Here is a 21,539-nt window from a genome sequence, read left to right as displayed (position 1 = left end):
ACTCGTTGTGCATTCTCAACATTCAATCATTAATAAATCAAACACTAGTATGTCACACATTGCATTTCCACTTGATCTTAATCATTACCGTGAGTTTGGTAAGAGCGAACGCGCACTTATGTCAACGATAGTGTGCAATCTATTTCACCATCAAATGAGTTCCTCTGTTAATACCGGTGGAAAAATCCCTCGGGGAGTCAGCCTTTTTAATGTAACTAATGCGCAGGAGGCAGGGTACACCCTGAACTGGTCGCAAGCCCATCGCAGCGTACATAGACAAATAACCATTAACACACACACCCAGACCTGTGAAAAATTTGGGGTGTTCTATCAGCCTAACATGCATATTATTGGGATCTGGGAGTAAGACGACGTACCTAGAGAAAAGCCACACAGGCACAGGGAGAACCGGAAATGAACCCTCTATCACAGGGGTGCCCAACTCCGGTCCTCGAGAGCCGCTATCCGGTGTGTTTTCCATATCTCCCTCCTCTAGCACACCTGAATCAAATGATCAACTCATCAGCAAGCCGTCCAAAAGCCTGATACCGATCCTGATTATTTGATTCAGGCGTGTTGGTGAAGGGAGACATGGAAAACAGACCGGATAGCAGCTCTCGAGGACATGCTAACCAGTCTTCAACCCTGCCAAAAATCAACTTAGCAAACAAAATATAAATAATGGCGGCTAATTGAAGCCCCTCCTCAACGGCGTTCCTGATTTAACATGCCCAATTCATGAAAATAGGTTGATTTACCTGAACTGAATGAACCACCTTAATGCATGCAAAGGTTGAGTATACATTATTGTTGTGAGTTAGAGTTGGGCTCAAAAGGCTTTTGAACAGAAGGATGACGATGTAAATTTTTCTCTTTTGAGGAGGAGGAAGAGAAACAAAGTAAGAAAGCAGGGGCTGCCAAGATTAAACAAGAACAAGAGGTCAGTTTCAAAACTTTCGGCTTGTAATGCTTTGCTAAGAAAATATTTTAAGGCAAAATAATGATACATTTGTTGATTGGTTTTTGTTTCAGATGGCCAAGCATGCCAAAATGAAGATTCCTCCATCTGAGATGTTTCGTGCGGAAACTGACAAGTATTCTAAGTTTGATAAAGTGGTAACTACATTGTTCTTACCTGACAGAAAAAAAAAGTAACCATTGCAATAATTTCATTCGACACGTATCGCCTTATTCAAAAGCGACATTGCACCAGTGTTCTCAATAATTATTGTGACTAAATGTTGGTATAACGCGAAAAATGTTGTACCAAAAAACGGAAGCAAAGTTTGTTATACACGAATCCCGGCGAAACACTGCCCTCTGCCGGTAAAAAAGTCCCTTCCGCCCCAGTTATGTATAATGGGAGACGTAAGACCTGTCTTTGTCGGGCAGATGGCGACAATCTACCTTCTTTTACAAAAGCCAGCCCTCTCCAACCCAAATAGTCTTCGGCAGGTGTATAGGGTGATAGGGTTGTAAAAATTAAAAAAGTTGCGCGTTATACATGGGTGCGCGTTAAACTCGAATAAATACGGTAAACTAACATTCCTATATACAGTAATGCCTCACCATTTCGCGGCTCGACTATCACGATTCATCTCACCGTGGCTTCAATCTGCCAGATATGTTTGAGAAGTTTATAAAGTAGGTATAATTATACAAACATGAAATGGGAGGAAAGGGGCAAGTCTGTTGTGATCGTGAGCGGAGAGCCCCAAAGCAGGCACAAACGCAGCTTTGCGCGTGGCGATTTCTCTTTATTGTAATGTACCCTGACAGAGCAAAGGCACAAGGGAAGCATCGTAGGCCGGTCGGCGAACGTGGGGTGGGGGTCGAAAGCCGTGAAGTCCGTGGGAAAATCCAAGGCGAAGGTACAAGATGCATGAGGCGAGAAACGTGGTCCTAGGGCAAAACAAGAATTCGGAGATGGTAAACATGAAGAAACTCGAGACTGTGAATTGATATAAGACGATCCAGTGACGTGGTCAAGCTCTGTGTGGCATAAGTAAGTCAGTGATGGTGATGAGCCACACCTGGTGTTGCTTGACCCATCTGGTACTGGACCTGTGAGTGGGTGACAGGCACATCCAACCACCTGTCTAGTCTGGGCCTGACAGTCATATTTGGCTATTATTTCACTGGGCACTAGAGAGCAGTGTCTACCTTCGGGAGCTAAATAATAGAACAAAGAGGGTTTTAAAGTCCAAGTAATATTAAATGGAAAGCACAAAAACACTGTCCCCAGATCATGGTTATTCATTCACCTATTGCTCCAGGTCATGGAACCGATTAACCGTGAGAAACAAGGTATCACTATAAACAAAAAATAACATGTTAAGTTTTTTTTTTTTTGCTATCAGAGCCGCATGGATATTATGAAACTATTGTTTCTGGTTTCCTCAGACCTGTTTTCCATCCTTTCACAGGGTTTCCCCACTCACGATGCTGAAGGGAAGGAACTCAGCAAAGGACAAGAAAAGAAACTACGCAAGCTTTTCGAGAATCAGGGGAAGCTATATAAAGAGTATCTTCTGAGCAATTGAGTGTAGAGTCAGTAAAAGCAAATATTAATCAACTCCTTTCACTTTTTGGAGCAATATGTATTTTTTAATTTCTTTTTTTTATCTTTCATGATTTAGTGGAGCCCAGTCATGTTTTTGAAAATAATCTTACCTAATTCGTAGTGCTATCTATCACTAGCAGGGAGAAAGTTATGATTCATAACTCCACAAACAAGCAAGACCATATGTCAGGATTTGATTTCATATTATTATACATTAACTTGCAACGAAGAATACAATTTGCTTAACGGTTAAACTTGCTTTGGCTCATCATTCTTGGTATCATACTTGCTTGCAACGAAGTAAAAGCTTTGCTCTTGAAAACCTTGGCTAGACTAAACAAAGAGAAGCCAAAAAGCCTTGGACTGCTGGGAGTGCACAAAACAGAGGATCCAGAACGCCTTGCTGTCCTGGGAATCAGATCTGGGAACTGCACCTGCATCCACCACAGACGCTCCACAAGGCTTCCTGACTTTCATCTGTTTTGACTACACATATATCAACGTACAATCACGCTCAGACGTCTCACTCATGTTACCACCCCTCTCCTTAGACTTGAGACGTGCGTTGTAACCAGGGCCCTAGAATTTAATAAACATGGTTTGCTTTAATTGTCGTATTATACCACTTTTTTCGGTCGTTCAGAAAGCTTTTGACTTTTGACAATTTAAAACAAATGTTGGCTACTTCTGTTAAATTCGGTGTTTGCTTAAGTTTAGCCAGCAAGCATCTTTTCCAAAAAGAAGACACACAAAAGAAGTTTTACTAAAAATATTAAATGTTTAGCCCCGTGTGTTTTTTTGTTTAATTTATTTTTTACAGACATGACACGAGGTTCCCCAATGTCAGTTTTAAAGCAATAGACTTTGTCTTCGAAGTGGGTTTATATAGTTTCAAGAATACGCAAAGATACAATGTATACATTTAAAAAAATTAATTAATATGGCGGCCCTGCGGCTGAGTGGTTATGAGATGAGTGACGTTTGATATATGAAGTATATAATGATTGTACCAGTGTAATCAGGCGGGCCAAGTGTAGTCTTCATTCAGTGCTTGATTTAGTTTGGTCCTGGTGGTAGTTTTGACCTGGTTTAGTTCTGATTTTGAACAAATTTACTCTAAATCATATTTAGTTCTGTTCTGCAACAATAACTACATATTTAAATTATGGTAATTAGCATTGCTGTGCCCGTGGCTATTCATCTTACTGTAGTAATTCATACCAGACAGTTGCCAGTAAAGTTCCTCTTATTAATTTACTTAGCTTTTTTATTTTTATTTTTTTTATTTTTACAACGGAATGACCCAAATTACTAGAACTGGCTTGGACAAAACACCAACGTGCCATCTTTTGGACAAAAAAACAGGTTTTCTAAAAGTTGCAGTGAAAGATGAGCTCCTCTGTCAGCGGTGGAAAACAGCAAGAACGATCGCCGCTATGCTAACCACTAGCATGGCGCGTGTTACCCACAACGCACCACGGGGAACGTCACCTGCAAAAAAAGCCTTTCTGAGCCATGTGACAGCTGTTATGGAATATGGAAAATTAGTTGTCAACGGTTAAAATATATACATATACTTTGTTTTACATTTATGCTGACAATTTTCCTGAAAATGAATTGGGTTGGTGGATCGAGGTGAGGTTATTCAATGCCTTTCTGAGATTAAATGAGAATTAATTGAAACTATGTTAGTTTAGCATGCTATGGTAAATATATACTTCATTCCAGGCACCGGTTGATGATGAGAAATGATGCAATAAAGCAGCGGGTAAAACAGTACCCTTAAAATATTGAAATGTTTGACACATCCTCGTTTAACAGTATTTTAATGCATCTTCCCTGTTAGGAATTCTTTGAAAAAAGGCGAATGCAAAATAAACTAAATATACGAGAAGTTGAGACATCTTCCTCACCTAAAACCATTAATTCATCTCCAAAAACAAGCTCTACATCAAGTTTGGACCTTGTGTCACATCATGTGGCCAACCAGATCACTAAAAAGAAAGAAGTTAAAGGTACATATTGGAGGCATACTCATAAACAGGACATTTGTTTTTCTGCCTCTGAATGTTGTTGTTTTTTTATTTGTACTTTGATGTCTTCAGACCGTTTAGCATTAGTCGTGAGGTCCAAAGGAGGGAAGAAGCAGGGTACCAACCATTTGATACTCCCAATGAGCCCGGGCTCGCCATCTCGGTTGAGTCTTGATGAGAGCCAATCGCAGTGCAGGTACAAAAGGTATATGAAAAGCTGTCCAACATCAATTAATCTCAACCATGTTAGTCTTCAAGGTGAGATGAGACGGGATATCCCGCCAGGCTCCAAAATTCAAGAAGTAAGTAACAAAGTCAATTTGCTAAAAGGGAAAGTGGCCATTCTTTTTACACTTAAAGCTGTGTTTCTGTCTCAAGTCATTAGTTGTAGAGCGGTCCTCGCTAAACCCCGGCACGCCCGACTACACGCCACACTTTGCGGACTCCGTTAGCTTCTTCACGTCTTCGCCCCATTTGTCAGGCCACGCTGGCAAGTATGCAAGTAAACTGAGAACGGAGACACGGGAAATAACATTGAATTTTTCTCCCTAGGGAGAATTATCCAGCAGGAAGAGCACGCCCAGCTATTTCCCCGGTGGTCCCCTAGACCCTGGGAAGGAACAAATCTGGATCAAAACATGGTAGCATAAATGGTAGCATAAAGTTATTACTCACTAACAAATATTTTAAGTAACACATTTGCTCATAATTTTCTGTAGTTTCCACCTTTTTCTGAGCCCGAAGCAATGACCAAAGACTTCATGTTGTCTTCCACCCCAGCTATACCTTTAACATCAATTTTTGGACCACAACAGTAAGAACAATTTGACCACTTTAGAGGTTGAAAAGATATAAGACTGATATTTTTCTTACTACAGTGCAGCGATGCAAGACCTGAGATCCGAAAATCCTTTTATGAACCATGTGTCCCAATTTGAATCCCCTGTGGACTTCACTCAAAAGCAGAGAGAGAGCAAGCAGCAATGTGACGAGGATATCTTTGAAGGATTCCTCTATGAAGATAACGTTGACGGTAAATTTTGCAATAATTATGTCAATTGGACTAATAACTCTTTGTAACCATTCAGATCAACCTCCCGGTCTTGAGAAGACAAATACATATCTCGACGATGACGCCTCAAACCAAGCTTTTATCCCACAGTAAGTAACACATACCTGTCAACCTCGGCCAATTGCTCCCCTTATAAATGATTGCAATTCCCCTTATCAAGCAATAATAAACTGTACAAACACAACACGGCATATGTTTACTCACAGGACACACTTAAAAGTCTGGTATTTTCCCCAAAGTGGACGGGTGCACAAGCAGTCGATGTGCCTTTTGCATGCACTAAATTCAAGATTCTTTAGATGTCGCTTACAGCTTGACTGTCTTGGTACATTGCTTGCTGATGCGCTATATATTTATATAGTAAAAAGGCGGAAGTGACTGACGTGCGTGCAATCGATGATGACGTTTTTGTCTGCTCAGTGACCGAGACGATCCGGATTAGAGCCAAAATGGGGAAGACAAGACTGGTTTTACAAAAACGTACTTTTAAAAAAAAACAAAAACATTTTTTCCCCATACAAAAGTTGATATACGGCATACATTATTTGCAATGATCAAAAAATTTAGAAAATACGGGAAAATCGTATAAGTTGACATGTATGGTAACATCATCTACCACAAATGTATACTAAGTGTATCACGGTCACTTGGATGTATTGAACTGTTTCGGTTTTGCATGTTTGTTTCAGTTCACTTGCGTACTGTTTAGGTTTTGGTTTATGCATTTTTTTTCCTTCACATAAAATTTAAAAAATCCACATGTAGAAAAAAGAAAACTTTCAACCTGGAAAATTGCCATCTTCAGGTTGTTGCTGCTAAATATTTCAAGTTGACAATTTTGCTTGTTGACTCAAAATGTTAAGATTTGATAACTGTTGCAATTTTAATGTTTTAATTTTATGAACTTTACACAGATTCTAATGGTCACAAAAAATAAAAGCATTTTAAGTATTTTTCACCTTGCCTTTTTATACCAAAAATTTACTGAACTGAGCACTTCAACAACTGAACCAAATCAAAATTCCATTTTAGTGTTCCTTTATGCCCCCATTGTATACACATTCTATGTTGTTGTTTTTTTGTTTCATTTGTGATTAGAACTGTCCCTGAGGCACAGCCTGTTGGTACACAGGTAAGCAGATAGCAATTTAGTAATTCTAAAAGCTTTCACTATAGTAGCACTGTGGTGTCGTGAATAATTTCAATTTAAATTTATGTGTGTAATTCCTTCACAGCTTCCTGATGGCAGTTTCAACTTCAGTAAGTCCACTCCATTCAGCCCAGCCATCCATTATGGAAAAACAATCAAGTTCCTCCCTCACATACAGCATACCGAATCAACAATCGAGGGTATTCAGCAACTTCCCCTTTAAGGAGAGGTTACCTGAGTTCAGAGTTCAGTGATGTAAGTTGCCAACTTGCTGTTGCTTGGCCAAAGAATTCACAAACTTTATTTTCTGTTTCATTAGGATGCAGATTGTGATGATCAGTTGGGATTTGCACAAAGAGCGGAAGTGTGCCAATGCAACAAAGCGGCAAATGAAATGACAGACGCAGAAACTCAAACCCTCTATGGGTCCACTCTTCAGTTACGGCATGTTGCCACTCAATGCAGCTTGTTGACTGAAGCTGCTTTTCCAGGACAGCAAGAAGCCACCAGGGAGCACACTGGCTGCAAAGAAGCTCCTTTAGGGGAAATGGCAACTAAGTGTCAGCAAAACCTTTCCAAGAAGAAATCGAACTCTTTTGGCATATTCCAAAAGAGTCATAAGAGTAAACCTAAAATGAGTTTACAGTCCCCGTTCCAGATGAGCAAAATCTTCAAAAGTACAGTTGTTAAGAGAACAACACTACAATATGGAAATTCAGGTAATGTATTTTTAGTGAACGTGAAGTTAATCTCCGGAAATTGCCGTTATTCCACTCAGTGTGTCATTTGACTTGATAGGCAAGCAGCAGATACCTTTGGAGGAATCTTCCCCAAAAGAAGCAAGGCAAGACCAAGCCATGAATCCTGTGGAAGTGGAAACCCGTGAAATAGCTGACATTTTGCTCCTGCTGAAACAGCGAAACCAGGGGAAATATTGAGGGGAAGAAGACGGCTTTTTCCTTGCAAGCTCTTGCTCTTCTACGAGAATGTATATTTTTCACCTCGTTGTTGAGTTGCACTCGATTACCTACTACTTGTTGAACTCTTTTTTTCTTTCCCCTACACGCACACATTCGTAAGGAGGTCCGAAGCTGATATATTTTTTTTAAATGAATAATTAAAAGTGAAAGTCAAATTGACTATAAATACAAAACATATAAATGAATGTGGAAATAATCACAAAACAAATATATGGGTTTAATTAAATATTAATAAATTAAAGCATTTGGTCTATTTTTTTGTCATCAGTGTGAACATGCAGAAAGAAATTTTACTCAACTGAGGGGGCAGTCCTAAATGTTTTGAATTATTCACCTATTGTCGAACGACATTCAAGCGCATCGATAGACGAGGGCTTCGCTCAGACTGCAGCCGTATCTCATTCCAATCGGATTCCCACTTAAATCCAGTTATTAAGGCTGACTTCATACTACTATTTTTAACTAGTCTCCAAATCATATCTGGGCCTGTTCAGACTGGGCCACATTTCGGATCCATCTGACAGGCTGCTGCAAAAAGGTGTCATTCGGGGTTGAGTGACATCCCGTAAAGGCAAAACCCAGATGAGTCAGCTGGGATAGGCTCCAGCACCACCCGCAACCCTAGTTAGGATAAGCAGTTCAGAAAATGAGATAATATGAGTTCTTTGATCAAAGTGATTTGGGGAAGAGGATGGAAATCATTTTATTCAAGTTTCCACTGAAGTACTTTGATAAAAATGAGTGTGATAGTCTTTAAATGAGATGAGCTGCATTAGCTGAAGCGGATTCTTCTTATGGAGCCCACAGCGTTGCTCTGGCTGCCCCAATCTGCAAAGTTGTTGAAGTCTCGTTTCTCTAAAATGTAATGAGGCCCTCTGTAGTTTGGCTCCTGATATACAACCCACCTACAGACACAGGTTGAGCAGTGTGAATTTTTGGAGGAATCAATCTATGAACCTTTGCCAATACACATCTTCATGATTTTGAATCACATATGCAGTTTTAGTCAGATGTATTTTGATTATTTCCAAAGTTGTGAGGCGTTATTCAAACCATAACAGCAGTCAGGGGGAATCTTAAATCTCCACACAGCTCAAAAATTATTTGACTGAAACACTTTCTGTTTTTATTTAGTTTATTATTATTATTATCTTTATGATTATTACTAAAAATTGCTTAAAAATAGGGGGTGAATATTTCTGTATTCAAGATTATTTATTCAGTTAAGTTTAATCAGCCTATGTTAAATAATTGGACATAATTTACAGTTTTCAGTGTAAATGTATTTCAATAACTAGAAAATGCAATTTCTGGAGAAATTGCGTGGGTATGTTTTGCTATCCCCTTGCTACATTTGTTGTGCAGGGTTTGTTTAACTAAAGTAAATCTATAATATATATAGTATAAAACCTGAACCACCCGAGGGTACCGTGGTTCTTCCGCCTGACTTTGGTGTGAGAAGTCTGGGTTCTATTCCCATTCGTTGGCGGTGCGAGTGATTGTCTGTTTGTCTGTGTGCCCTACGACTGACTGGCGACCAGTCTAGGGTGTAGTCTGCCTTTCGCCTTAAAACAGTTGGGTTAGGCTCCAGCAACCCCCGCAAACCTTTTGAGGATGGGCGGTATGGAAGATGAATGAATGTCAAAAATGATTATCAAACCTACTGTGCTTTTTACAATATAACTATTATTTTGTTGAATGAAGCCCTTAACTCTTTTAACGTTAAATCAAAATGATTGCAGAGATTGAATGAGCATGTTCCACAGCTATATATATATGTACATATACACATATATACAGTAATACCCTGACATACAAGTTCCCCAAAATACGAGATATTTGAGATATGGGGAAAAGTTCTAACAAATATTTGCATTGAGATACAAGACAAATTTGATATACGACCATACGAGACAGCCTGGAGGCCAAGTGCGCAACAGGCTGCTTATGATAAGAGCGCACTGTCTTTCTAGAGGCATCTCCCTCGCGTAAAGATATCTACAAACACTTGGCATACAGGTTGCATTTTTTTTTACTGGAGATAGCGTGACTGAGTAGATAATCTGCGGAAAAGCCAGCGGAATCTACATGGGCTTGAAAGCAAAGGAAGCATCTGAAAAAGACACCAGCAAAACCCTTCAAAGCGAGTCGTGGCTGGTTCGATAATTTAAAAACAAAAAATAATAACTGTAAAAAACGAACTCTATTCTGACTCTTGGAGAAGCAGGAAGTTCTGCCTCGAAATCTGCGGTGGAATACATTAACCTCTTTGCCTCGCTTATTGCACAAGACGGTTTACATTTCGTGTAACGTAAGATTAAAACTTATTTTTAAGTGTGTGCATTGTAATCTAAGTTCATTTACGTTAAATTTAAAGTTAATGTAATGTTACGAGTGCATCCGCCAAGTCTCTCTCCTGTCCTTTCTTTCTCTCTCTTTTCCGCGCCGTCTGTCTGCACCGAGTAATGTCACATTTTAGTATTGAAGATCATAACCACGACATAGGTCTTTGTTACTTTGTGAGTAGGTGGTGAATTAGAATCAATAAAAAGATGTTTTTCCATTGTAATATCCTGTTTTGGGTGGGAACGAATTAATTTGTATTTAGTTCATTTCTATGGTAAAAGTTGATTGGAGATATGAATAAATCGACATTACACATTAAGCTCGTATATCAAGGTATGACTGTATATATGTAGTAGATTTATGTAGCCTCCAGCACCCCCGCGACCCTTGTGAGAATAACCAGTATGGAAAATGAACGAATAGATGGTCTGTTTTACTCGATTCCGATTCACATGATTGGAAATCGATCCTAATCACGGACCCGGAAAATCCCTACTTCATACTCATTTTTTTTCTAAAGTATTTCAGTACTTATTTACACTCTCTGAGATTAAACTTTACGGAAAGTTATCTGTTTAATATGTTAATCCTGATGGAATAATTTAAATGCTGTACTTACGCTCCGGGTACTCCGGTTTTCTCCCACATTCCAAAAAACATGCATGGTAGGGTGATTGGACACTCTAAATAGCCCTTAGGTATGGGTGGGTGTGTGCATGGTTGTCCGTCTCCTTGTGTCCTGCGATCGGCTGGCCACCGATTCAGGGTGTCCCCCCCGCCTCTGGCCCGGAGTCAGCTGGGATAGGCTCCAGCACCCCCCGCGACTCTAATGAGGATAAAGCGGTTCAGAAAATGAGATGAGATGGGACTTACGCTCCTCCCAGCACACGGATGGAGGCTATTCTATTGAGGCTGTAACGGCTCATTAAATTGGGAATGTCATCCTGGATCTCCATCTTCTTGCCAGAATAGCCAGCTCGCTCAAACAACTGTGCTTTGGCAGGGTTGTTGTCCTAAACAAAAAACATGGTCTAAAGGAAATAATTTAGTGTACGCATGCTTTCAATTGAAATAACAGCGTCCTCGACTATGGGGTCGACACACAATAAATGGCGTCTTCCTGTTTGAGTTTTCAGCCAAAACCTACAGCATGATGGAGATATTTCATCTGTGCCCGCCACAAGGTGTACCTGCTTGACAGCTCGGACTGAAGAAATGTGATCGGCTTGTGCACACCACTTGTCATAGCAGTTATACTCGCCACGGTCAGACATGTCCCACAGGTACTGGCGACCTCGGAAGTTGTCCAGGTCGTAACCGATCCATCTAGAAAGGTGATGGGAGTCGAATTTAAACCTTAAGTTTCAACGTGTTTTCTCTAAATTAGTGCAAGTCAAAGCATTTTTTTACACAAATATTCAAGTGACCTCACTATATTTGGCACTGGTGGCCTATAAATTAGCAATGTTCTCAACTATTTCCCCATCATGTGGCTCAAAAGCAGCTAAAAAAATCTCCCTGCAAATTGTGCTGGTTTTCAAATGCGGCGTGTCAAATGTGAACTTTAATTATCAGATAATACAGAATTGTTTACTACTTTGGCTGTACTGTGATTGGCTACTGTACTGCTCACTCTGGTCCTGAAGAGGGAGATACCAAATGTATCGATTGATATTCATTCATTTTCTGCACCGCTTATCATCATGAGGGCCGTGGGGTTGCTGAAGCCTGTCCAAGCCAACAGTGGGCATTAGGGGGCGGACACCTTTAATTGGTTGCCACCCAATCGCAGGGCACGCTGAGAGGAACAACCATTCACCCCCTCCCCTTTCATAACTACGGTCAATTTGGGGTGTTCAACCAGCCTAGCATGCATGTTTTTGAATGTGGAAGGAGACTGAAGTACCCGAAGAAAATCCAAACGACCCGGGGAGGACACAAAACTGTACACAGGAAAGTCACATTAAGTATCCATTCTGCGGTGACTAAATGGTGGGAATTGTTATATGCGCCACAGGATTGTGTGACTGCTTACAATGTCTATTTTTTTAACAATGGTATGTTATTTCTTAGCACATCATCATTATGAACTGCTTCACTGTAGTATAACTTATTAATGACCTTATTAGTCCAAAAAATGTACAAAAAACGTTCAAATCCTGACATAGAAAATATAAAGAAATGAAACATCACCCGTCTAAAGAGGAGTCCCTTCTAGTGGAGAAAATATATACACCACTGTAAAAGTAAAACAATCATTTCCGCAATCTAGCTGTGCCGAATAAAAACTGGGTTGAAATGCCCATTTTCAGGTAATGTTTATGACAGCGCTCTATATCAAATTGTTTTTTTTGTTTTTGTTTTACAGCGCATTAAAGACGCCACATAATTGAGCATAGGACTTCCGCCTGGAAGCTTGTGTGTGGTCATATGACAGTAGTATTCTATAATCCTTACAAAGCATGATTTATGGGTGTGTGAGTGTGTGTGTGTGTGTGTGTGTATGTGTATGCTAAGATTCTCTCGCCACGTTTGTCGAAACCGTGTAACGTAGAGAGTTGATTTTTTTATGGTGGCCAAAAACGGCTGTGGGATCCTAATAAACGAGTGATTGAATTTCGTCACCTTCTCCAAGTGTGTAAACTCAATCTTTTATTAGTTAAACACCCATTTTTCAAAAGATATTTTTTAATAGCGCATCAGCTGTCTTTTGGTTCTAAACAAGCAGGTGGGATCAGCAAAGCCGGGGCCCCTGCTTGTAATTGCTAATTGGGTCATCTGTTTATTGTTCGGTGACTTGGCGGTTTGAGTGGTTAACGCGCCGGCCTCACAATTCTAGGGTCCTGGGTTCAAATACAGGTCAGTCCACCTGTGTGGAGTTTGCATGTTCTGCAACGGACCAATGTGGGTTTTATCCAGGTACTCCGCTTTCCTAATAATACTTTTTAAAAAACGTATCGAATTAAACACCGGGCGGCCCAGCGGTGAGTGGTTAGCGCGTCGGCCTCACAGTGGGGTTCCTGGGTTCAAATCCAGGTGGTCCACCTGTGTGGAGTTTGCATGTTCTCAGCGGGCCTGTGTGGGTTTTCTCCAGGTACTCTGGTTTCCTCCCACATTCCAAAAACATAAATGGTAGGCTGATTGGACTTACTAAATTGCCACTAGGTACAGTTGTGGTCAAAAGTTTACATACACTGTTGAAGAACATAATGTCATGGCTCTCTTGAGTTTCCAGTTATTTCTATAACTCTGATGTTTCTCTGATGGAGTGATTGGAACAGATATTTCTTTGTCACAAAAAACATTCATGAAGTTTGATTCTTTTATGACTTTATTATGGGTTGATAGAAAAAGTGGCATATATATATACATATATATACATATATATATATATATATATATATATATATATATACATATATATATATATATATATATATACACATATATATATATATATATATATATATATATATATATATACATATATATACATATATATATCAGTGGCGGTCGGTGCATTTTCTGGTAGCGCCTTCAACGTATCAATCCAACCCTCAAAAACTATTTTATGGCTATAAAACCTCTACTGCAGCTACAGCACACAAAAAATAATCAATAAATTAATGCACAAAAATGGGGTAAAATCCACTTCCTAGCAGCATTTCATGATTAATGAGCTTTTCAGACATTAAAACCAGGCCAGGGGGGTGATTTTCCCAGGAAAAGACAGCGATGAACGTCAATGGCGTACGGGCAAACATTGCCCGAAAATGGGGTAAAATCCAGCCGAAAACAGCATTTATTGATTAAATACAAATACTGAAGCTTTTTAGACATCAGAACCGGGCCCGGAGTATCATTTCCCCGGTAAAAAGACAGCAATGAACGTCGATACGTCCATACGTGAAATGACAAAAATGCACTAAAATTAGGTAAAATCCACTTCCTAGCATCATTTATTGATTGAATATAAATACTGGAGCTTTTGAGACATTACAACCAGGCCAGGGGGGGGGGGGGTATTTTTCCCGGGAAAAGACAGCGATGGACGTCAATGGCGAAACGCCAAAAATTCAACTGGGGTAAAATGGGGTAAAATCCACTTCCTAGCAGCATTTTGTGATTAAATACAAACACTGGAGCTTAAATACAAACACTGGAGCTTTTCAGATATCAGAACCGGGCCCATAATTGAAATATTATTTAGGAATATAGCCATATTATCCTCACCAAAAATTCTTTTTAACTGTACACAATATCCATCCTCCTTTCTTTCTTCCTTCTTTCCTATTCCCATCGAAGCTAATGATGAAAGTCGAGCCTGTCCTGTCATATTTCCGGCATAGTCCGTTTTGAAAATGGCTTTAAATCAACACAACAATATATTTGATGGTGCAACTAAGTTAGCACACTGAAAGTGGCGCGCACATACTATTTTCCCGGCTGTAACAGGCTTGCTAGCTTTGGAGTTGACCGCCCTTTCTTAATGATGTCCATTCTTTTCTGGAAAAGGCCGTCTGGAAAATAGCTTTCTGAGAAAAAATCTGCAACAGAATCCATTTGTTTTTGCCACTGTCGGCCATTGTGGGTGGAGTTTGCGATCTCTGGCTGCGGCCCGCCTACTAGCCAATCATAGTTGGTGAAAGGCAATGACATATCCCAGCCAGCAAAATGCTAATGCGTATGAAAAAGCATTGTGGGGTTGCCAACTCGAAATCTGATTGGTTAAAAGCAACAGTCTAGTTTAATGCAGCAGACCCCGCAGAACTGATTGTGAAGGCTTTGAGCCAGATCTGATCTGGCAACAAATAATGGCTGAAATGTGATTGGTTAAATGCTTCAATATGAAAACACACACCTGGAAGCAGTGCAACCAGGGGGGAAAGCAATGAAAGGAAGCTAACAGACCATTTGGAATAATAAGTATTGATGGACAAAATATAATATGATTCAGATATTTCTTAGGCGAGCAGAGAAGGCCTTGAAGGCCCTGACGGCCCGCCACTGGTATTCCCTTCTAAATATTTATATATATATATATATATATATATATATATATATATATATATATATATAAGTATATATATATATATATATATATATATATATAAGTATATATATATATATATATATATATATATATATATATATATATATATATATATAAGTATATATATATATATATATATATATATATATAAGTATATATATATATATATATATATATATATATATATATATATATATACATATATATATATACATTTACATATATATACACATATATATGGGTGAACAGAAATAAAGTGATCAAATCTGTCTGGTCAAAAATATATGTACAGCAGCGCTAATATTTGGTGACATGTCCCTTGGCCATTTTCACTTCAATTAGGCGCTTTTGGTAGCCATCCACAACTTCTGCCAAGCTTCTGGTTGAATCTTTGACCACTCCTTTTGACAGAATTGGTGCAGTTCAGTTAAATTTGATGGCTTTCTGACATGGACTTGTTTCTTCAGCATTGTCCACAAGTTCGCAATGGGGTTTAAGTCAGGACGTTCGGAAGGCCATTAGAAAACCTTAATTCTAGCCTGATTTTGCCATTTTGATGTGTGTTTGGGGTCATTGTCCTGTTGAAACACCCAACTGCGGCCGAGACCCAATCTTGGGGCTGATGACTTTAGGTTATCTTGAAGAATTTGAAGGTAATCCTCCTTCTTCATTATCCCATTTACTCTCTGTAAAGCACCAGTTCCATTGGCAGTAAAACAGCCCCATAGTATAATACTATACCACCACCGTGCTTGACAGTAGGCATGGTGTACTTGGGGTTAAAGGCCTCACCTTTTCTCCTCCAAACATATTGCTGGGCATTGTGGCCAAACAGCTCAATTTTTGTTTTGTCTGACCACAGAACTTTCCTCCAGAAGGTCTTATCTTTGTCCATGTGATCAGCAGCAAACTTCAGTCGAGCCTTAAGGTGCCGCTTTTGGAGCAAGGGCTTCCTTCTTGCACGGCAGCCTCTCAGTCCATGGAGATGCAAAACACGCTTGACTGTGGACACTGACACCTGTATTCCAGCAGCTTCTAATTCTTGGCAGATCTGCTTTTTGGTGATTCTCGGTTGAATCTTCACCTTCCTGACCAATTTTCTCTCAGCAGCAGGTGATAGTTTGCGTTTTCTTCCTGATCGTGGCAGTGACAAAACGATGCCATGCACTTTATACTTACAAAAAATTGTTTGCACTGTTGCTCTTGGGACCTGCAGCTGCTTTGAAATGGCTCCAAGTGACTTTCCTGACTGGTTCAAGTCAAGGATTCACTTTTTCAGATCCATGCTGAGCTCCTTTGACTTTCCCATTATAGCGTTTGTGGGCGTTTGCATCCAATGAGCCCTATTTAAATGGCCTCAGAGAAGTCACCAGCTGTAGTCACTCATAATCACTCACAAGAAGTTAAGAGGCCATACTATGAAGCTCATTTCACTGACAGAACTTTCTAAGTCACCAAAATTGCTAATTTGTGTTGCTGTGTGTATATTTTTGGCCCAGCAATTTTGATCATTTTTTCTGTTAACCCATAGGAAAGTTATAAAAGAACCAAACTACATGAATGTTTTTGTGACAAAGAAGTATCTGTTACAATCACTCTATCAGAGAAAAATCAGAGTTGTAGAAATAACTGGAAACTCAAGAGTGCCCTGACATTATGTTCTTCACAAGTGTATGTAAACTTTTGACCACAACCGTATGAGTGTTAGTGTGAATGGTAGTCTGTCTCCTCGTGCCCTGTGATTGGCTGGCCACCAATTCAGAGTGTCCCCCGCCTCGTGCCCAAAGTCAGCTGGGATAGGCTCGAGCACCCAACGTGACCCTAGTGAGGATTAAGCGGTTCAGAAAATGAATGAATGAACATTTAATGTTGCGACATCTCATTTGTGTGCGGCCCGGCCGAATGAGTGGTTAGCGCATCGGCCTCACAGTTCTGTGGACCTGGGTTCGAAACCAGGTCAGTATCCTGTGGGGAGTTTGCATGTTCTGCCCCGGCCTGTGTGGGTTTTATCCAGGTACTCCGGTTTCCTCCCACATTCCAAAAACAAGGCTGGTTGGGCACTCTAAATTGCCCATAGGTATAAGTGTGAGCGTGAATTGTTTCTGTCTACCGGTGTCCTGTGATTGGCTGGCCACTGATTCAGGGTGTCCCCTCCCTCTGGCCTAAAGTCAGCTGAGATAGGCTCCAGCACCCCCCACGGCCCTTGTGAGGATAAGCGGTTCTGAAAACAAATGAATAATTGAACATCTCATTGGTCAAACTGGTAGAGCCATTGTGGACATCCTGAGGAAAACTAAAGTGAAATCTACTACTACTACATTAATGACGACAAATATAACAACTTTAGTGTAGAGAAACAGTAGTGTGTTCTCCATGAATCTACTCAAATAAGTAAAAAATATAGCTTGGTAAAGCTACTTTCAGAAGTACATTTTACTCGAATGTTAGTTTTGGGACAAATTCTAATTCAAAACAAAGGCAAGAAGGTCAAAAACAAGAATCACTCAGGATCGGGGTCAAAAGTTCACCAGCTCTGGTTAATTCTCAACATAAGTGAGTCTCGTGTCCATGGTCACGCATAATAAATTATTCTTTACACACTGCAACAGAGAAATGGGACAAATTGGTTATGCTGTAATGATATCATTAGCATTGCGTTATGTCTGAGCTGCGTGATGGGTGCCTTTTATAATTGCATCCCTTGATATTAGAAGTCGGCAGAATGTCTTTTTTTGCCTATAGATGGCAATGTGCACTTACGCTCCGCTCTCTACTTGTACAGAGTTACATCTCTCTGGGAAGTTTTTGTCACTGAGCCTTGCACAGTCAGAACTCAAGTCCAGGTGCCTGCCAGCAAAGTTACGCTGCTCAAAAAGGGTCACCTGGGAAAGAAACAAAGACAAAATCTGAGTCATCTGTTTATTAATATCGTACCCAAATAATTTACTTTCACTTCATTAATATTCCAAATTAAAAATCAAATAGCAACATCTCCAGTAACAAAGAGGGGAAATTGTGCTTTGACGAATAACTACAGATTCACAGTGACAAGACTCACCCTCCCACTGGACCCGTAGAAGGCACGTTGAAGCGCAGACCCCAGCTTGCTGTTGGTAGACATTTTTTTTCAGCACATAATATTACAGCTTCAAAACATTCCACTAAAGAAAAAGTTCTGTCACTTTCTAGATGGAACCAGCCACTTCTAATCAGACCAGAAGGCCTACATGTGTTGCAGACCATAGTTAACATACCTGGTTTGTTGGACTAATACTGGGACCCTAGTAAAGATGTTCATGTCAGACCAGTGAGACCACAAAAAAAGCTCCTTAAATAGAGCATGTGGGGTTAGGCTGACAACAACCAGAAAGTTCAATGTGGTTCTTTTAACAGAGGTCAGAGCTATTGATATGCTAAAACTGAAACCCAAATGCTCTTCTCTGTCCACATGAACACGTCAGATAAAAGAGTCGTGCAAATATACAAAATAAAACAAGGTGACAGTGAGAGAAGCATTCTAACATGTTCATGTGTTAACAGAAAAGTGCCATGCTAGCTTGTTTAGCGTTTACAATTCAGCATTTTGTAGAAGAGCCAGTAAACAATACAACTGATGATATTGACTCTATTCATACCTTGTGTGTAAAGCCTGAGTTCCTGTCCACTGCAGTTGTTGAACTGGCCATGACCCTCTGTATGTACTGTGTAGAGAACCCAAGCAGTGAAAAAACACACTACCACTACCACTAGTAGTGGTAGTAGGAGAAGTAGTAGTAGTGGTAGTAGTAGTAGTGGTAGTAGTAGTAGTGGTGGTAGTAGTAGTAGTGGTAGTGGTAGTAGTAGTAGGAGTGGTAGTAGTAGTGGTAGTAGGAGTGGTGGTAGTAGTAGTGTGTTTTTTCACTGCTTGGGTTCTCTACACAGTACATACAGAGGGTCATGGCCAGTTCAACAACTGCAGTGGACAGGAACTCTGGCTTTACACACAAGCACTGTTCCCTCTAAGCTGCGCGCGTGCGCAATTGCGCACTACTCTCGTCTTCTCTGCGCAGCAGCAATCCTATGGCGCGCAGTAAAAAAAAAAAACGGATTTTTTTTTTTTTTTTACCCCTTTCTTCATGATGGAGCCGTTTAAGCGGCAGCCAGTGGCAGTAGCTCTGTCCACTTATGTTTTTCGTGTTTTACAGCATGTTTTACATGAAAAATTAGAGGGAACATTGACATGCACCTGCTTGTGGCAGGTGTGATACTGGTGTGCCCATAGCGAGCAATGATGATGTCGTGACCGGATGATTCGCCTAAAGACGTTTCGCCGACGGACGTTTGACAGACGGACAGGTCTCCGAATGAACGTTCGTTCAAACAGCGTTTAATGATTAAATACAAATACTAGTATTTGTATTTAATCATTAAACGCTGTGGACTTAAACAGCGTTTAATGATTAAATACAAATACTAGTATTTGTATTTAATCATTAAACGCTGTTTTCAGCTGGATTTGACCGAATTTGAGAGCATTTTGAGCCGTTTGGCGAATGGACGTATATGGACATTTTTTTGCCTCCATCGCGATATCATCACGACATTTTACCGAGGAATTCACTTCCCTGGGCTCGGTTCTAATGTCCAAAGAGCTCCAGTATTTGTATTTAAATCATTAAACGCTGTTTTCGGCTGGATTTGACCGAATTTGAGAGCATTTTGAGCCGTTTGGCGAATGGACGTATATAGACGTTTTTTTGCCTCCATCGCGATATCATCACGACATTTTACCAAGGAATTCACTTCCCTGGGCTCGGTTCTAATGTCCAAAGAGCTCCAGTATTTGTATTTAATCATTAAATGCTGTTTTAGGAAGGATTTGACCCGATTGCTGTCATTTTACGGCTCGGTTCTGCTACATCTGCCCGCCCAAGAGTGCTTATTCCCGGGCTGCCATTGATGGTAGACTAACATTGATTTTTACTATAATTTGGACAACACCGGTGGCGGGCCGGATTAAAAATCCTAACGGGCCGTATATGGCCCGCAGGCCGAGGTTGAAAAACTTGTACACACGATCCGGGGGCGGGGCGAGCGCGCGAATCCCGTTTCGGCGAAACCTCCGTTCGGCCGAATGAACGTTCGGCGGAACGTCCATTCGGCGACCTGCCCGTCTGTCAAACGTCCGTCGGCGAAACGTCTTTAGGCGAATCATCCGAGTACCGATGATGTCGCTCACACTGGTACTCAGTGCGCTCAGGGAGGTTGACTTTCTGCTCAGACCAACGAAAAATTAGAGGGAACATTGCACACAAGGTATGAATAGAGTCAATATCATCAGTTGTATTGTGTATGTATTCTGTTAACCCATAATAGTCATAAAAGAACCAAACTTCATGAATGTTTTTTTGTGACAAAGAAGTATCTGTTCCAATCACTCTATCAGAGAAAAATAAGAGTTGTAGAAATAACTGGAAACTCAAGAGAGCCATGACATTATGTTCTTTACAAGTGTATGTAAACTTTTGACACAGTCAAGCGTGTTTTGCATCTCCATGGACTGAGAGGCTGCCGTGCAAGAAGGAAGCTTTATTCATCCCGTATTCGGGAAATTTCGTTGTCACAGTAGCAAGAGGGTGAGGATGCAGAAATAGGATGGGATTGGGTGTTCCAACAGGACAATGACCCCAAACACACATCAAAAGTGGTAATGGAATTGCTAAATCAGGCTAGAATTAAGGTTTTCAAATGGCCTTCCCAAAGTCCTGACTTAAACCCCATTGAGAACTTGTGGACAATGCTGAAGAAACAAGTCCATGTCAGAAAGCCATCAAATTTAACTGAACTGCACCAATTCTGTCAAGAGGAGTGGTCAAAGATTCAACCAGAAGCTTGCCAGAAGCTTGTGGATGGCTACCAAAAGCGCCTAATTGAAGTGAAAATGGCCAAGGGACATGTTACCAAATATTAGCGCTGCTGTACGTATATTTTTGACCAGGCAGATTTGATCACTTTATTTCTGTTCACCTATATATTTTATATATATATATATATATATATATATATATATATATATATATATATATATATATATATATATATATATATATATATATATATATATATATATATATATATATATATATATATATATATATATATACATATATATATAAATTTAACTGAACTGCACCAATTCTGTAAGCCGTATCTGTAGCGAGCGGCACAAGCAAATATATTGTTGTGTTGATTTATTAGCGGTTTTGTCAACCCACAATGGCTGAAGGAGGAGAAATGGATTTGTTTGCAGATTTACTGTCAAAGCCATTTTCAAGATGGACTTTTCAAGAAAAAAAAAGCTGG

General features: G+C 40.1%; 3 protein-coding genes across 10 annotated transcripts in view; 2 read left to right on the top strand and 1 right to left on the bottom strand.

Moving 5' to 3' along the window:
• LOC144088995 (cysteine--tRNA ligase, cytoplasmic-like) overlaps positions 1 to 3,172 on the top strand; it is a 28,416-nt gene extending 25,244 nt beyond the window's left edge. For 2 of the 3 annotated variants that reach the window (XM_077619810.1, XM_077619793.1), the window contains 3 exons: positions 881 to 940; positions 1,033 to 1,116; positions 2,427 to 3,172. In XM_077619810.1, the coding sequence (XP_077475936.1) occupies positions 881 to 940; positions 1,033 to 1,116; positions 2,427 to 2,543 (261 nt within the window). In that variant the 3' untranslated portion in view covers positions 2,544 to 3,172. The remainder of the gene's footprint in view (positions 1 to 880; positions 941 to 1,032; positions 1,117 to 2,426) is intronic. The other variant, XM_077619802.1, reaches the window with a different exon arrangement.
• A 465-nt stretch (positions 3,173 to 3,637) lies between these two features.
• Positions 3,638 to 8,051, top strand: redic1 (regulator of DNA class I crossover intermediates 1). 5 transcript variants are annotated; one of them, XM_077594317.1, is made up of 15 exons: positions 3,646 to 4,198; positions 4,292 to 4,331; positions 4,410 to 4,578; positions 4,669 to 4,792; positions 4,847 to 4,898; positions 4,975 to 5,086; positions 5,149 to 5,237; positions 5,316 to 5,410; positions 5,475 to 5,629; positions 5,685 to 5,757; positions 6,767 to 6,800; positions 6,904 to 6,928; positions 6,997 to 7,073; positions 7,138 to 7,537; positions 7,617 to 8,051. In XM_077594317.1, exons 1-15 carry the CDS (start codon positions 4,155 to 4,157, stop codon positions 7,754 to 7,756), a joined length of 1,629 nt encoding a protein of 542 aa, XP_077450443.1. In that variant the 5' UTR covers positions 3,646 to 4,154; the 3' UTR covers positions 7,757 to 8,051. The 5 variants fall into 5 exon arrangements, with proteins under 5 accessions (XP_077450450.1, XP_077450424.1, XP_077450434.1 ...); XM_077594298.1 differs by having other exon boundaries at positions 3,641 to 4,198; positions 4,669 to 4,898; positions 4,975 to 5,090; positions 5,153 to 5,237; XM_077594288.1 differs by having other exon boundaries at positions 3,644 to 4,198; positions 4,669 to 4,898.
• Positions 8,052 to 8,476: 425 nt separating this feature from the next.
• On the bottom strand, positions 8,477 to 18,588 carry crybgx (crystallin beta gamma X). Of its 2 annotated transcripts, none has more exons than XM_077594347.1 (6): positions 18,452 to 18,588; positions 18,256 to 18,358; positions 17,958 to 18,079; positions 11,335 to 11,470; positions 11,018 to 11,157; positions 8,477 to 8,703 (listed from the first exon to the last, which is right to left on the bottom strand). In XM_077594347.1, exons 2-6 carry the CDS (start codon positions 18,316 to 18,318, stop codon positions 8,571 to 8,573), a joined length of 594 nt encoding a protein of 197 aa, XP_077450473.1. In that variant the 5' UTR covers positions 18,319 to 18,358; positions 18,452 to 18,588; the 3' UTR covers positions 8,477 to 8,570. The 2 variants fall into 2 exon arrangements, with proteins under 2 accessions (XP_077450473.1, XP_077450463.1); XM_077594337.1 differs by having other exon boundaries at positions 18,256 to 18,304; positions 18,452 to 18,587.
• Positions 18,589 to 21,539: the final 2,951 nt, after the last annotated feature.

Source organism: Stigmatopora argus, chromosome 2 (assembly GCF_051989625.1).
Source record: "Stigmatopora argus isolate UIUO_Sarg chromosome 2, RoL_Sarg_1.0, whole genome shotgun sequence".
Lineage (NCBI taxonomy): Eukaryota > Metazoa > Chordata > Actinopteri > Syngnathiformes > Syngnathidae > Stigmatopora > Stigmatopora argus.
The sequence above is the reverse complement of the archived record's forward strand: the minus strand, read 5'-3'. Positions and strand labels throughout refer to the sequence as shown.